This window comes from Bidens hawaiensis, unplaced genomic scaffold (assembly GCF_021521415.1).
Source record: "Bidens hawaiensis isolate Kalapana, Puna unplaced genomic scaffold, B.hawaiensis_p1.1 tig00005481_1, whole genome shotgun sequence".
In the NCBI taxonomy this organism is placed as follows: domain Eukaryota; kingdom Viridiplantae; phylum Streptophyta; class Magnoliopsida; order Asterales; family Asteraceae; genus Bidens; species Bidens hawaiensis.
In genome coordinates, this window is record NW_027491350.1 from 29693 (window position 1) to 47575 (window position 17883).

The following is a 17883-nucleotide window of genomic DNA, read 5'->3' on the forward strand; positions in this document are numbered from 1 at the left end:
CGGAGCATGATCAAGAACACAACTATGAAAACGACGATGTCTCGTCCACCGGCTGTTTCCGCCTCTTTTGTTGCTTTGACAACCACCACCCCTACCACCAGCCATCCGGGGATCTGATCAATCAAGACAGATGGTTCATGAAACGAGCTAAGAGCGTAAAGGAGTATTCGGTTGTGGTGGTGGTTCAGGGGTATAATTGTCAAAAATATATTTTTCCAAGAATTTGAAAATATGGACGGGAAAGGTAGGAAACATAAAAAAACAGTCTATCAAGACGGTTTTTTGAAAAAATCTGAACTTTTGCTCCAAGATTACAAAAATTTTGGACTTTCCCTTCATTATTTCTCCAAATCTCGTCTCCTACCACACTTTCTTTCGAAATTTGGTCTGCTACCCCTATATTATTATTTTTTCCCAGTGCGTCTACCAAGTTCAAATTCTAAAAAATTTTGAGTAAAAAATGGCTATTTTAGGGATACTCTCTCTAAAAGGGGCCATTTTGGGAATTTTCCCAATTTTTTTTCATTAAATGCGTGGAACATCGAAGAGTGGTTGGAGAAGGTGAGGGTAGCCCACAATAACCGGAGCAAGGAGTGCGAGAAGACGATCCCCATAAACATGTGGGTCGATTTTGGGTTAATAGCATCAAAATAGAATAGTACACGTTTATTTTTTAAATATAAAAATATAAATAATGTGTCTATTGAATATATTAATTACCAATATTATGTGGATTCATCTAGAAAGGATGTCCAGCTGGGGTATTGGCTTTTTCCAAAGGCAAAAACGTTTTCTATATGTTTTGCCTTAAATCCTAATGATAAATCATTGTTTTATATGATTATGTATTTGGGTATAGATAGATGTTTCTATTTTGTTGCATTAAACTGTAGGTCATCTATACCTAACGGTTGGAAGAGGCAGTGTCTTGTCACACATAGATTGATCTGGCCACCCTATGGGTTGTGAATAGCGGAGACATCCACTCCAAGGGCCATATTGCCACCACTGGCCCTTATGATACAATTACGTGAATGTTCGGGACATCAAGCACCAGAAGACTGTACATATTTGGTATCTTATTTTATTATAATCCGGGTTTTTAGATGGGCCCTTTATCGAATCATTTCTTTTTTCTAAGATGTGACCCAAGTTCGTTCTTACAGCTCAAATAATCTCTTCTAACATGTTTTCAGTAAGTACCATAGAATTAAATACACTTTGTTGAACTGTGTAATTAAAATACACATTTTTTTATTGCTATTATTTACGAATTAGAACAACGGTTTTTTTCCTAGTGGAATATTTCTTTTGTAAAATTATCTTCTGATTATATAAAGCCAGGTTAAGTTATTCTACAAAGGGAGACAAAAATAAAAAGGATGAGAAAGATTTATAGCGACACAAAAAAACCCCTTAAAAAATTAAAAATAAATAAATAAAAAATCATAACTCAAAATTTAATAAAAAAAGTAAAAACACAAAAATGTTTCCATCGTCTTCCTCGTTCTTGAAAAAAAAAACTCGAAAAAAAAACAATGTTAAGTGAAAAAGACCATTGTGTCTTTTTATTTATCATTATGTTTTGTGTTTATTTTCGTCATTGATTGTGTTTTTTTCCTTGACATTGTGCCTTTTTTTCTTGATATTGTGTTATATTTTATTCGTCATTGCGTTATATTTTACGACTTATTGTATCTTTTTTAGTTATAATTATGTCTTTTGTTCATTTTCGTCATTGTGTATTTTATCTCTGCATTGTCTTTTCAAAGTTTTTTTTGAAACGAGTGACGTGAAAATATTTTTGGTTTTTAATAGTTTTTTTTTTAATTTATATTTTGAGTTATAATTTTTTTTTATTAATTTTTGAATTTTTTTAAAGGTTTTTGTGTTGCAACAAATCCTTCTCACACTTTTCATTTTTATCTCCCTTTGTATTTTAACTTTAAAACTAAAGCAATTTTATGATATCCCATTTTATTTTCATTACAAATTAATTGTCATATTAATTGAATTTATAAAGCCCGTAGATACACAAACGATTAAAAAACAAAAAAAAATTTAACAATATACATGATAACACACCTTTTAGATTTATAAGATATAAATAATAATAAACAAAATTTTACAATTAATAAATCTTTAAAAATCTCTTTTAATACATCATTTAAAAACACAAATTTATTTGGAAATAGTGCTCTCCTATCACAGAAAATTAAAAAACTTAAAAAGGAACTATATAAAAAAAAATCCTAAAAGAACCTTGTTGGAAAATCCATTCAGTGTTTAGAAGAAATATGTACTGTGAAATTATTAGCCAGAGATAGGCTAACTAAATATGTAGGCAGTGTTATGTGATAATTTCCTAAGAACTTATCCAACGCATAAGTTCGTCGGCTAAGTTCCTGCTTTGTAGTAGCGTCAAAACTCTTAGATAAACTTGACTCACCTCTAAACTCAAAAGGAAGACGTTACCACACAACATCATTATTCACAAATTCAGACCATACAAGACACAAGGACAGTTTGTCCCAAAAGTTTAACCTGTTACTTTCAAACACACCTCATTGACAAACCGACTCTGAGTCCCCAACATCCTCACCAACATCTTCATCTCTCGTCACACTCATGCTCGTTGCTTCGGACCTTCTAGTAGTCTCAGCAGGGAACCCTTCACCATACCTCTTCTTGCCTCTATTTTGTCTCCATTGTTTAAGAATATCCAAACCCCGTCCATCTCCCGCACTAACCACCACTTCTGCCAGACCTTCCACCGTCTCATCTGAGGCCCCCAACCTTAGATAGCCGGACATATTTGTCAAGGTGGCTGGGAACAACATGGACCTAAAGAAACAAACGAAAACTAAAAGAAGCATGAGGTAAGTATACAACGATGTCCAAACACTAAACGTCCATTTCCAATTCCGAATCAGTCTTTTCATCCATGGCAGTTCAGAGCTCACAATTAACTTCGCTTCGTACACTTGTGGAAGAAATGGTGTCCCGGCCCTTGGAACTAAAGAAATCTTGATGAATTGTGTTCGGTGGTAGTACCGTTCTTTGTATTTTAGGAGTGGTACATTTACTGTTTGGGTCTCGCTTGTGATGCCTAGAAATAATGGAACCGCCATGACAAATGTCTGCATTAGTCGAACCGGATGGCTTCTGAATCGTAGCATGCATGGGCGGCTCGAGCTAGTTATAATATCACCGTTCATTGACAAAGATTCCGCAACTACCTAAAAGACGCCCGTTACACTTGAATCATCAATAACATTGTCACTTGATTATTGCAACCGGTAAAGATAATAACAATGAATATATGAAAGTTAATCGTGTAATAAACCCATCCATGAATCATAATCCACCATTTCTTAAGACATTATATTAAAACTTGAGATTTTGGTTTCTAAAAAGAAAACAGAATATGAGGGAGCACTAATTTCCACTCTACATAAACTGGCATAATACTATTTTTTTGATATATTGATTATTTTGCACATTTTACTAACGGGTATTTATCATATCAAATAAATTATTGGACTCATTAACACATGAAAGTTAGCTATATATGCAATTCTACAACATTTGAAACCTCAATTATTCACCCCTCATTCAACCTATGTTATATATATCATTCTCCATTCGTATTTTCAAATATATTTTTAATGCTAAAATTAAAAAAAAAAGATAAAGAAAATTAAACCAATAGAAATCTGCAGCCTAGCATGGAACGGAATGGAGGGGCGTTCCATTCCCTCACCATTCACATTCCGGCCACACAGGACTATTCTCTTCAATCTCTCACTAGTCGAGTATATCGCATAGCCTAGTATTGTAACAAACCCATCTATGAATCACAATTTATCATTTCATAAAGCATTCTATGAGGTTAATAAAACTTGAGATTTTGGTTTCTTGAAAAGACCATAAATATAAAGGACCACTAATTTCCACTTAAACTACATAAAACATGATAATCCTTTTATTGGATATATCGATTACTTTGTATATTTTAATAAGGGAATTTTATGTTATCTAATAAATTATTTGACACGTTCATTTTCTATATTACACATTTTAAATTTTATTTTCATTTATTTTACACAACTAATGGTTCATACCTGAAACATCCCAATGTCTCGATTATAATCCGATTCCGGCATAACGAAAACCAACCGAACATTACACGAATGTCCAACCGGCACACTCTTGCCCAGCTTATCATACTCTTCAATTCCAAAATCCAAAACAGCCGAAGGATGCGCCTCTCTATAATCAAAATACAATCTTTCTTGAAGATGCACCGGTTCTTCCACCAAGAACCTAACCAAACCCAGCCCCATGACCATGGACAACAACATCAAAGTCAACAAAGCCAAACACATGTAAGCAACACCAACTAACCCCACTGCTGCTTTCTTTAAGAGGATGCTGCTTGATCCATTCTCCGCCGTTGATGGGACGGAGAAGAGAGAGAGTAGCCAGGTTGATATGGGTTGGTGCTCCTGCGGTGGGCTCATTTTGGGAGTTTGTGAGCGGTGTGATGTGGTGTGGTGTGGTGTGGTGTGGTTAGAATTAGATAATGTGGGTATGTACAGGCAGCGATGTTATGAGGACTGGTGGCATGCTGTTGTTGAATTCATGGGACACGTGCTTCCTTCATGTTGCTTTTTAAAGCACACCTCAAATTTGTTTTATATTTATTGAATTGTGAGAAGTTTATACATTGGAAAAAATAAAATGAATTTGTTAAAAACAGAATTACAAAATTGAAATTACAAGAATGAAATTAAAACGAAGAAAAACTAAAGGTTATGTAAGTTTTAGGTTCTTTTAAATCTAATTCCTTGGATTTTAGTACTTGTATTTAAGGTTATTATCAATGAACAAATTACGAATGCGATAAATCAGTAAACTTAAAAAAAGTCGTATTGTAAAGCTTTTATTTTATGAGGTAAGTTTATTTCATATATTTGGTGTTTGAAACATTTGTTGAGTTTAATGTTGTATAACAAGGTCAATTGTGGTTTTGAACAACTTAGAAGGGTGGGTGGAAGCAAACGGGTTGGTTTTGAAATAAAAGTGGTCAAGATTCATGTTCAGGTGCAACATGGCCGTGCCAATATTCGGTTTAAAACCCACATTCGCCAACAGCAGTGCAACACGACCGTGTCAGTGTTTAACATGGCCGCGTTAGCCATCTGTCCGTATTGAATGAGAAAAGGAAGTCCTAATTAGCTAGACTGGACCATCGTTTGCTTCTTTTGCTATGAATCTTATATGTTATAACACTAGTTGGGATGTTTTGTCCTAGGTAATGTTCACAGACAACATCATGGATGATGATTAAGCGCTCGGGACAGATTGAGGAGACACATCTAAGAGTTTGAAGTTATACTACTATTTGTAAATTGTTTCTCAAGTATCGTCTAAAATTTAAAAGTATATGACTTAATGAATGAGTTAAGTAGACGATAGTTGATGTAACATATATATATAGTGATGCCATTTTAAAAAATAATTAAATAAATTTTTGGGACCATATTTTCCGCATTATAATAAGCATAAGAGCACTTTTGGAATTTAGGGAATTACAACCAAATAGCGACGACATGTCATTTTGAAGGTGATCTATGCCAAGAAAAACTAAAATAATACTAAGATAGAATTGTAATTTGCGTCTTTGTATTTTGATGGTGGGAGCAGGCTGCGTCCCTAAATAAAAGTTTGAACTGGTTGACTCCTTGTGGTTTTCGAAATGGATCATCCGTGTCCCTTCGAAAAAGTACTTGTAGTGACAATAAGTCGTCGCTATAATGTTTTCACTTAGCGCCTAACGTTTTGCCTTTCCCGCTGAATCTATGACGACGACATGCTGTCGCCATAGGTGGCAATAAAAATATTATTTGTACAAAATAGTGATAACAAGTAGTTCTGAAGGTGATTTATGCCAACGACTTGTTTTTGTTGTACTAAGGTCGGCCCGACAAGCTAAGCAAGTAAAGCTAGGACTTTAGGCCCCCAAAATTTTAAGGTCTCGTTTAAAATAATAATAACAATAAAAATATTATAAATGTTTATATTTACTTTAAAGTTATGAATGTTCATTTCCTGTGTTGTGGTGGTAAATGATTTGCGTTAGGTTCATGAAGAGTTAGACCCGTGCTAGAATCTCAGCAGCTTCAAACTCAATTATTTTTGGCCAAAAAATGTCCACCTTCATTACTGCTTCAAATTAGTTTATTTTTTTATATCTTTTCTTTCACTAGCAATCTAGAAATCTAAAATAGCATAGCTATTAGTCATTTTTTTTTCTTTTGATGATTATCTATTTCTCAATGCCTTATGCAATTTATTTATTTTTTGTTTGTGTTCTCTAAGTAATTTTCTTGCTAGCATTTGTATTATAAAGAAATAATTTTTTTTGGTACTTACACAAGTGTGTACTAAGGCATATTTGAATCAAATTATCAACCATAAATTAAAGTTGGATTTTTTTAACCAATTTACTTATATTTTGTAGTTGGGCATAAAAAGATGGATTTGAATTGTGTTTTATAGTTAACGGATCAATTTTTGTTAGTGAATCAAATACATTGAATAATTCAAAAGTTAATCGAATAAAGGCAATACAAAAGGCCTCATGATTTTTATTTCGCTTTAGGCCTCCTAAATGGTTGGGCCATCACTATGTTGTAGTACTTATAAGGTGGTCGTGTCTAGACTAGACTATTAATGCTAAAGACCTTGAGTCTCTAGACCAAGCCAACTTGATTTTATAAATCCAACAACCTTTAAACAGCTAGATGAGCAACGATCATAAATTGAGTTACTTGCAATAAGTAACTTTTTGTTCATTATTAATTAGTAATTATTTTTGGTAGGTAACTTATGTAAGTAATTAAATAAGATGTAGGAATAGTGACTTTTCTGTCTAAAACAAACAAATAAATGGATAAACCAAGATTGTGTCCGGTAGAAATAATCAATGGGCCATACATAGAAAATCCTTTTTGAGAAAAGCATGAAGATTCTTGCAACATCAACATGGAAGACAAATATATTAAGATGTGTTACATATACACTTGAGACCCATATTATGACACTTATAATACACTTTAATTTACAAAGTTATAAAGGTTTGAGTATAGTAGTATACCAAGAAACACAACCTACAAGCTGGATACGGTTGGTCATATTCCTCCTGCACATTGCCATGCAGATGTTGTAATCAGACATTTGTCTTGCCAAGCCAGAGATATGGCATTGCCTTCTTCTCTTTCGAAGGCGGTAAACCCTCCATTTTCACCACCATACTGAATCGGACAGTAAGGGCTATTGATTTTCAACAGGAGCTTCGCTTGAATGATGGTCTTTGAACTTAGACTCAACCCTTCAAATCCATGAGTTTCCATTCTTCCTTTCCATGGATCCATCTTTTCATAGTGTGGCAAACTGACGTCCTCATTATCAAAATCCATTAGCTGCTTTATCTCTTTGCCAAGATGGTTCTTCTCAATTGTAGCCTTTGTGGGCTGTCAAGAGGAAGAAAGTCATCCAGTGAATCAAACATGGCTGCATAATAATGCAAGAACTCGATGAATCTTGATAGAAATGTGCTTGGGCTGCGACCGCCTTCTTGTTCAATCAAAACTACGATCGAAGGGTTAAGCATGCATGTGGATCGTAACAAATCAGATATGCGTTTGAAGTTGCCCAAGGAATTTAAATAAAACACTAAGTTTACGACAAGCGTCTCGTTGTTCCTCTTCCGTATTGATTTCAATCCAAAATTTGATCTTAGGTTTCCTTGGAACTCAAAGCTTAGGTTCATAAAGGTTTTCGCAAAACCAGCAAGCCTTGCCTTAGTCTCTTCAAGTTCCATCAGGGTTTTTCCAAACCCTGTTATTCGAAGAGACACATGGTTTCCATTAGTGGCCTTGTCTGAAAGTGACTGCATTGGGGAAGGCCACTGGAAACCGTAGCCTACATCAAGATCAATCACATGTAATGCTTTATTATTATCGTTTTCTTCCCTTTCAAATGCTTCTAAGATCATTTGGTTCGCAGTAAAATGAGCAAACTGATAATATGGAGACACTTTGTAGAGTTCTATGTATGACAAGAATTCGTCTTCGGGTGTTGGTTCCTTCATTATCATCTCATGAAAGGGTGATCGATGTGTGAGAAGCCTTGCCACTAGTCCATCAGCAAAATAAGCTGCAACCCTTTGCACTGAATCACCATTTAAAGATACATTTTCATACAGTTCCCTTAAATTCTCGATTGCTGAATCGAGTTTGTTCTCTTCAAGGGAAGTAGCGGACATGAGCAATAAATGGATCAAATGAAGCCCTTGTCCATCTTCGCCAGTGGGCGCCGCTTCTCTTCTTGTGTTTCCTTTTTTCAACATCATTTCTCTTGTCTCTAAAAGATTAAACATCTTTCCTTCAGAGAGTCCATTTATATCCAGCGACTTAAAACTTTGCCTTCTCTTTCTTTTCAGCTTTCTCTCGCGACCAGAATCGATCATGATTGCTAGCCCAAAACTTCAAAGACTATCCTCTTCTAAGGCTTCCATCAAGCGCGCTATATGGGTAAAACAGAGATATGGAGATAAACGCCCTGCTTGCGGTGCGCGCATATAATGTATATATGTGTGAACCCTCGGGTGGGCAAAAGTAAAATTGCACTAATTTTGACGTTATTTTACTAATCTCGTGAAAATAACGTTAAAAGTGGCGGAAGGTTAATCAGGCATCATGTGGTGGCGTTGATAGCCGAAAGACAAGGGCACATGCACCGATCAGCCGGTGTCCCGATGATTGAGTGCTATGTGCCTTATGTCCAAGGCTTGATGCAAAACTACTATCGAGCCGGGGGTCTCACCGGAAGCAGCCTCTCTATCCCTATGGGATAGAGGTAAGGCTGTCTACATCTTACCCTCCTCAGACCCTACCATAGCATTGCTATTGGTGGGATATACTGAGTACGATGATGATGATGATGATGATGAGAGATATGGAGATAAAGAAAGAAATAGTAATGGAATTGCGAGTGAGCAGGTAAATGAAGTATTATAGAAGATGAATGGTCGTTTATATAAAGGCCAAATACGAATAGAATCACCATTGAAAGCTACGGCAATTGCTGTAGCCAGGTGCTATGACATGCTGTTACAATAAAAAGATATTGTCCACTTGAGTTAGAATAATTAGTTTTAAGTTATGCTTCGGGTAGTTCAAGAAAGGATATTTAAATGTAAACCTAACAATGAATTTATCTTATGTCCAAATAATTAAAGATGCCGTGAATACTAGATTTTAATTTGCACTACGGCGGTATCTTTCTTTTTACTCCCATTAAATTCTCCGAGCATTAATCAACTCATTATGTCACTTTCAAGCAACTGGATGTTACAAATTTGTTTTCAACGTACTAGATCACCAAGGAAGGATCCTTAAATATCTTCGGGTAGTTCAAGAAAGGATCTTTAGATGCCAAAAGTACGGGGAATCTAACAAACCAACCTAACTATCAGCTTGTCTTATTAGAGTTGTTATGACCAAATTTTTTTGGAACTAGGTGGTTTCTAGAAAAAGCCAGGGTTTTCTTAGGTTGGAAAACTAATCAAATTTAAGGTCGTGTGTAATAGGCGACAGATTGGGGTGAGAAGGGGCGATAAGAGGGAGGAACACCGCTCCCCGTCAATAAGAGGGGTGACAGGGGGCACGTTTTAATTTGTCGCCGACTTTGTTTGAAGAATATTATTATTATATTTTATTGACCGTTGAGAACGGTCAAAAATTAAAAAAAACACACACACATAATATATATGCATATACCCTCTTCTTTTCCAACTTTATCTCCAACAACATCAATATTTCATACAAAAATACATCTTTTCTCTACAAAAACCTACAAAAATGAATCCTAGAAACAACCCGAGCCATCCATCCCTGCTTTCGGGCAATACCATGCTCCGTAAAACCAACCGAACGCAAACTTTCCATAGCTTAGTTTTGGCCAACCCCCTACTTTGCAAAACCAACAAACCAACTTCCTGAAGACTAGATACCAACCAAACCTAAACTATCAATTTCCTTTTCTCAACCCAAACTTAAACATGTATGCCAACTTCCTCAACCCCCAAAATCCCATCCGGTGTTCGAGTCTAGCCAAACGGAGCCGGAGCCAGTGACGGTGCCGGAGACTCAAACGACACGGGCCTCCGGTTCAACCCAAAAGGCGGCCCGTAAAAACAAAAAGAAGCAATTGGGGGAGCCAGGGACACCACGTGAGCAATACAAGCCATGGGACAGAGGAGGGGGAGGAACTAGCTTTCACAAAAGCTTGGATCGTCATTTTGGAGGATCCCGACATTGGTAAGTTATTAATATTAAGTTTTCATTTAACTTTATTTAGTATTTATTTAAAATTAATAATAATTTTGTGAAAATAATTTTAATTGTAACAAACTTTCAAGCCACCGATATGTTTTGGATGAAAAGATTTAAGCTTGGCTCAGGCTAACGGGCAAACTGGAAGAATTCCGGGTAAAGAAGCGGTTTAAGCCTATTGGAAGACCATCAATCAAGAATGCCAAAAATATACCGAGATATACAACTGATTGAGTGAACAAGGTTGGCGTAGCGGGCAAAACGACACCAACATCCAATCTCGAGCGTTAAGCGACTTTCAAACTCAAGGGCAGCCGGAATGGCGGCAACGGAAGCCATTTAAGTATTTAAGTTCTTGGGATAAACTTCGGGTTCGCCCGAAATGGAACGGAGCACCCACCATTCCGGTCGCTCGACGATCCGGGGCATCATCCCGAGCTTCAAAAAAGTCGAAGACCTCGTCTTTGACAAATCCGAGCACACTCGCAACACCCTCCGATTCTCGTAACTTCAACCTCGTTGATGAACACGATGATGACGCGGCTAATTTAGGGGACGACGACGTACAAGAGTTGCCTCGACCGCGGGAGAGGAAGAAAAAAGAATACGAAAAATGTGGAGGGTTTGTTGTTGTCACGAGCCGATGTGGGGCCAATGAAGAAATCAACCGACTAAACGAGGTGTTCGGTCGTTTCGAAACCCGAAACATGGAACGCACCGCTTCCTTCCAACATAGCAAGGAAACCAACGACTGGATTGCCGATCTCTTTGAATTACGACAATGGGAAAAGACCATGACTTCCTCGTCTCAAACAGGTTAAATGAAGAGGTCGCTTTATTGGAAGAATGACGAGTAGAAAAAATGCGCAAATTTTATAGTTTTTAGTTTTATGTTTTTTTTTGTTATGTATATTTATTGGTATTTCTTTTTTTAATTTTAATGTATTTTTTATTTATTTAATTTAATGAGTTTTTATTTGTTTAATTTAATTATAAAAAGAAAATAATAAAAAAAAATGACATGGTGATGATGGGGCTACAAAACCATTATACCCCTAAAACAAAAAAACCCTCATTGCTAACTGGGCGTCACATGTGAAAAATCGTCCCCAATTTTTATCCCCCCACTACCATAGCCGAAGTAGCCCGGAATATTAATGTGATGCACTCAAATCCAAGACTGAACAGGAGAGAACAAACAATATACGAGCAAGACGGTGAGTGAGAATATAATTAGAAGATCATGTAGATCGACCCCTTGATATTGAGCGATAGAACCCTTCATTGTTAAATGATGGAGTCAACGATCAGATGTAAACCACAAACTCAAGCCCATGGATTGTCACAAGTCCATATCTCTCGTAGTTCCATTAAGCCTGTTAATCAGCACAAGCCCATATGCAAAACACAAATAAACATTTATAAGCCCACAAAAATTTTTGGATACAAATTGAAAGAAGCACTACATATTTTAACACATACTCAGTAATATCTCACTTATTTTTGGCGGATACAATTATGCAAAGTGGCTGTTCACTCATTCAAACCTGCTGCAAAGCTGTTGTCCATTCATTTAATGCCTGTTTGGTTCCTTGTTCATCCAACATAGTTCTTGCCAATGAAATGGCAATAAGTTTGAGTCATCTAACAAGCATGTGGCCGGATGATGTGGCAAGGTGAGTCTGCTTCACACCATTTGAATTGGCGATAAACATCCTCATACTCACAAGGTGATTGATACACTATGAGTCTATGACACACCTATACAACGTTTAAGTTATTGGCATTTGAGTTGGCGAGAATCCCCATTGTGAAACTAATCCAGTCGATCTTGACTCCCATTGTGATGAACACTTAACAGATGGAGAACTATCCCGTTTCTAAAAAAATCTTAAAATACTGATTTCTTTGAGCCTTGTAAATAAGTAAATCAATGTTTTTACAAATATGAGTTTTTTATTATTAGTTAATTAAACAGTTACATAAAACATGCATGTAACTACAAATTTATTACATGCGATATGTACTCGGTACCCATATCGTTACACATATAATACATATTAATTTACAAAGCTATGGGCAAACCATAAAAACAAAAACTACATGGTAGATGAGGTTCTTGATCCTCCTCCTGAACATTGCCATGCAGATGCTGTGATCAGGCATTTGTTTTGCCAAGCCAGAGAAATGGCGTTGCCTTCTTCTCTCTCGAAGACGGTAAACCCCCCGTTTTCACCACCAAACTGAATAGGACAATAATGGCTATTGATTTTCAACAGGAGCTTTGCTTGAATGATGGTCTTTGAACTTAGACTCAACCCTTCAAATCCATGACCCTCCATCCTTCCTTTCCATGTTTCCATCCTTTCGAAGTGTGGCGAATAGGCCTCGTCCTTATCAAAGTCCATTAACCGCTTTATCTCTTTCCCAAAATGGTTCTTCTCAATTTGTAGCCTTTGTAGACTGTCAAGAGGAAGAAAGTCGTCTAATGAATCAAACATGGCTGCATAGTAATGCAAGAACTCGATGAATCTTGCTAGGAATGTTCTTGGGCTCCGACCGCCTTCTTGTTCAATCAAAACTATGACCGAAGGGTTCAACATGTGTGCGGATTGTAACAAATCAGATATGCGCTTGAAGTTGCCCAAGGAATTTAAATAAAAGACCAAGTTTACAACAAGCGTCTCGTTGTTACTCTTCCGTATAGATTCCAATCCAGATTTTGATCTTTGGATTCCTTGGAACTCAAAGCGTAGGTTCTTAAAGGTTTTGGCAAAACCAAATAATCTTGCCTCGGTCTCTTCAAGTTCTTCCAGGGTTTTCCCAAACCCTGTTATTCGAAGAGACATGCGGCTTCCCATGGTGGCCTTGTCTGAAAGTGACTGCATCAGAGAAGGCCACTGGAAACCATAGGCAACATCAAGGTCAACCACATGCAATGTGTGGTTATTATAAGTTTCTTCCCTTTCGAATGCCTCCATGATCATTTGATTCGCTGTAAAATGGGCAAATTGATAATAAGGAGACACTTTGTAGAGTTCTATGTAAGCCAAGAACTCGTCTTCAGGGGTTGGTTCCTTCATTATCATTTCATGAAAGGGTGATCGACGTGTGAGAAGCCTTCCCACTAATCCGTCTGCAAAATAAGCCGCCATCCTTTGCACAGAGTCACCGCTCAAAGATACATTTTCATAAAGTTCCCTTAGATTCTTGATGGTTGAGTCTAGTTTGTTTTCATCAAGAGAGGTTGCACACGCGAGCAACAAGTGGATCAAATGAAGCCCTTGTCCATCTTCGCCGGTGGTGGCTTCACTTCTTTGGTTTACTTTTTTCAACATCATTTCTCTTGCCTCTAAAAGATTAAACATCTTTCCTTCATAGACTCCATTTGTATCCAACGACTTAAAACTTTGCCTCCTCTTTCTTTTCAATTTCCTCTCACAGCCCGAATCGATGATGATTGCGAGCCCAAAACTTAAAAGATGCTCGTCTTCTAAGGCTTCCATCAAGCACTATATATGTATACAACAAATTAGCGATACCGAAAGAAGTAATAATAGAAATGGAGTTTAGCAAGTGAATGAAGAATTGTAGAAGAAGAATGGTCTTTTATAAAGCAAAATAAGGAATATAATCATTCATGGAAAGTTTCGACAATTCTTGTCGCCAGGTGGTATGAGATGCTTTTACAAGAACCGGATATTAATTGTCAAGTTGAGTTAGAATTTTTGAACCTAACATTAGTCTACATAATGCTTCGGGAAGTTCAAGAAAAGGATCTTTAGATGCCAAACTTAAGTATGAGGAATCTAACAAACCAACCTAACCATTAACTCGTCTTAAATTTAGGTGTTAGCTAGCATAGATGCCTAAACACTTAATTTTAAATTCTACTGCTGTATATTTCTGTTTAGACTCATAAATTTCTCCGAGCATATCCAACTCATCATGTCGTTTTCATGCGTAGGTGAGACTCACTGTCAAGCGTGAGGCCTCTTTGTTTGATTACAAAAGATCTATCTTACTTGCGGCCGGGCAGAATACCGCGCTCTATATCATGTTTGTTTGGAGATATTAGTTGAATTAATTTTAAATATATATAAACGAAACTTTTAAAAGCTCTTCTTTCAACATTCTCTTCAGCCACCAGATTGTTTTATTTGTAAATAGAGGCTTCTCATTTATTTGACCCGAATTTACGGGTATGGGTCTCACCAAACCCAGATAACCCTTAAACGGGTTATAACATCTCATTATATTAAAAATTAATCTCACCAAATATTTGATATGAAAATCCTATAAAATATGGATATACTAAAAATCAATATCCATTTTTTAAAAGATATTATTTATAATCAAAAACCAACTTTATAGTAAAACAAATAAGTGAGTCATGGGTCTCACCAAACTCAGATAGTTTTTAAACGGGTTGTAGCATCTCATTTATTTGTGAAACCCTTTTATCATCAAACACTAAGTATATTATTAACTTTACTGCAATAAATAAAATAAAAATATTGTAGGTCCCGAAACCAGATCCGACAACGAACGACTTTGCTCTTGATAAACGCTCAAGACGGGTGCGGTATAAACAAACGACCGAACATAAATGATATAAAGATAAAATAAATGAACGATCTCGTTATCGGTTGAAAGATTTAGTATATTAAACACGAACCGACCCACCCAAGGTGAGCTCCCCTTGGGTGGATGTTTACACCATACAAACACACACATAAGAACATACAAATGTCCTATATATAGCCAAACAAAAACATAATCTAGAAGCTTTCCCCCCGTTGAAGCTAAACGCGAGCCCGAAGTTCTTGTCTCGTGTCCAAAATTCTCGCCCACTTTAATTATTAACTTGACCGTGAATATATAATGGGTTTCGTAATTTGATATCGCAAGTCACAACTTTTTGGCCTTACAAATATATATATGTTGGAAACGAAAAATGAAAACAACCCCGTAATACGAGGGATAAAACCTGATTATATATAATTACTTTTGTCATAATTAAGAGGTATTTGATTCACTACAATACATCACTAGCTGTCTTGCCATCAAAAGTCGTCACTACAGAGCCCGATTGTTGTTGCTAAAGGCTTCTCGACACGTGCAGATGGACGAGTTTGATGTAAAAACTGAAAGATGTCATCACTATAGTAGTCATGACATTTGGGTCTACCTATCTCAACGACAAGTTGTGGAGATAGCTGTATCAAATATTTTTATATTATTATTTTTAAATTTTTAGGTTTTCCAACCAAATATATAAATGCAAAAAACTATATATAATATCACACAATTAAAACTATAAAATATTATACAAAATGACTTCAATTCTAATAAAACCACCATAACTCTCAAAATATTAAAAATGGTAAATTCTATTAAATATGAAATTACCATAAGTATAGAGTTTTATACAAATATGAAACCCATAAAATTCCTTTCGTGGCGAGTTTCGACCTTCTTCTATCTACAACGATAAAACAAGTAAAGTTAAACAACATTCTATTTCATCATCTTCATTATATTCAATGAGAAAATATTATTAAATCATGAGCATGCATAGTCATTTTCATCATCTTCATTATATTCATGTCTTGAAGATCCTTGATTGTTTGTTGATTACTTGATTATTGCTAGTATTGGAGGTAACTGAACTTGTATTTGTTGTTGTTCTTAATTGATTTAACTTTTGTTGTTCTTCCCACCATTGCTGCATTTGATTATATTGTGAGGCGTGTGCGTATAAAATAGTTTATATAGAGCAAAGCACTAATTACTTGATTTGTGATGGTGAGAATTGAACCTAGTTTAGAGTTTAGACATAATGAGGGATTAGAAGATAAATGTGTATATATCAGTATATATTACCGCAAACCATGAAAGTTAGTTGTACACATACATATAAATCTATACCTAATTCCAAGAAAGTCAAAACCAACATATTTATTGCTATTCGTTTTATTTTTTAATACGTAATTAACAAAGTTAACTAGCATAACCCAACCAACATAATAAAGCCAATATATATCACAAGCTACTCGTGTTAATGTGCTTATTTTATCACAGGCATATTTGGCAGAGAGCTTTTAGAAGCTTTTTAGGAGCTTTTAGCTTCATGCTTTTAAGAAAAATATCCCACTCAATTAAAAACTTTGTTTGGTTGAACGAGCTTAAAGCTTTTAGGTCATGAGAAAAAGCTTAAAGCTTGAAGCTCATATTAGTAGCGTTTAGAAGAAGCTACAAGCTTTTAGCATTTTAAATTACTTAAATAACCTTCCAAAATAGATACATTTACTATTATATTTTTTAGCTATGCCTATTTTGGTCATTTTATATATTTTATTAAAAGCTCCGGCTACTCTGGCAACCATATAAATATATCTTAAAAGCTCCAGCTACTCTGCCAAATATCTAAATATATCTAAAAAGCTACAGCCACCAGCTAACAGCTTCAAGCCACCAGCTAACAACTACAACTACCAACTAATTTTGCCAAACATAACATTCACCTAACCATAAATCACGTACGTTAACCGGTCAAAAACATACATAAATCTGTACTGATTCCAAAAAAATCAAACATAATAACACTAATATTTATTGCTAGTAGTTTTTATTTTTCTATCCATCATCTGACCATCATAAGTTCATAACATAACCAGACCAATACCGAACGCCACTTGTGTTAACGTGTTTATTTTATCACATTTGCCTAACCAAAAATCACGTACTAAGAGCATTTCCAGCCTATTCTCTACCCTATATCTATATATATCATATAATTACACTAAGAATCACTGTTTTTTCTCTGTATTTAATTAAATAATAATTTGTATATCTTTATTATTATCTTTTCTCTTTCCTTCACTCACAATCACTTTTAAAAAATATTAAAAAATTATACGGCATGAACAGTGAAACCTTAAATTTAACTTTCCCGTATAACATTTTATCCCTCATTTACTCACAACCACTCATAACCATACCATATAATTTATAAACCCCACTCACATATTTTTAGGGAAAGGGCTGAGAATGCTCTAATATCGTGTCAAACACGTACAACCAAACACATGCATATAAGCAATGTTATCGGCCGGTTATACTGGATTTCGGTAAGGCAACCGTTTAGAGCCCGATATTTTTAGGCGGTTTACCAGAACATCATATTGTCGACTTTTTTTTAAAATACCGGTTTAAACTGGTAAACCGGTTTTAAAACCAAGAGATTTTTTATACTTTTTTGCGGCCCATATTTTTAAAAAATAACTTTTAACCTAGTAGATAGAATTATAACGAGTAAACACAATATACAACGATTCATTAATCAACCAATTTTATATCCTACAAATCCAATGTTGGTTTCTTTACATGTTTTGTAATTGATTAATTTCATATATAAAGTACAAACTTTTTATTTGACTCGATCATTGTTCATGTATGATGTTTGGTTCATGTGTGA

At 35.6% G+C, this 17883-nt stretch overlaps 2 protein-coding genes and 1 pseudogene across 2 annotated transcripts; all 3 read right to left on the reverse strand.

Moving 5' to 3' along the window:
* Positions 1-2546: 2546 nt before the first annotated feature.
* On the reverse strand, positions 2547-4537 carry LOC143629867 (seipin-1-like). The gene is made up of 2 exons (XM_077099019.1): positions 4125-4537; positions 2547-3239 (listed from the first exon to the last, which is right to left on the reverse strand). The coding sequence occupies exons 1-2, from the start codon at positions 4521-4523 to the stop codon at positions 2565-2567; spliced, it is 1074 nt and encodes a 357-aa protein (XP_076955134.1). The 5' UTR covers positions 4524-4537; the 3' UTR covers positions 2547-2564.
* Positions 4538-7091: 2554 nt separating this feature from the next.
* On the reverse strand, positions 7092-8584 carry LOC143629868 (GRAS family protein RAM1-like; annotated as a pseudogene).
* A 3777-nt stretch (positions 8585-12361) lies between these two features.
* On the reverse strand, positions 12362-13969 carry LOC143629870 (GRAS family protein RAM1-like). The gene has a single exon (XM_077099020.1). It carries the CDS (start codon positions 13907-13909, stop codon positions 12503-12505), a length of 1407 nt encoding a protein of 468 aa, XP_076955135.1. The 5' UTR covers positions 13910-13969; the 3' UTR covers positions 12362-12502.
* Positions 13970-17883: the final 3914 nt, after the last annotated feature.

Excerpts from the sequence above, each read along its gene's own strand:
- LOC143629870 (XM_077099020.1), bottom strand. The coding sequence starts at position 13,909 with ATGGAAGCCTTAGAAGACGAGCATCTTTTAAGTTTTGGGCTCGCAATC.
- LOC143629867 (XM_077099019.1), bottom strand. The coding sequence starts at position 4,523 with ATGAGCCCACCGCAGGAGCACCAACCCATATCAACCTGGCTACTCTCT. Across the intron at positions 3,240-4,124 it reads GAGACATTGGGATGTTTCAG|GTAGTTGCGGAATCTTTGTC; the intron begins GTATGAACCATT and ends GGCGTCTTTTAG.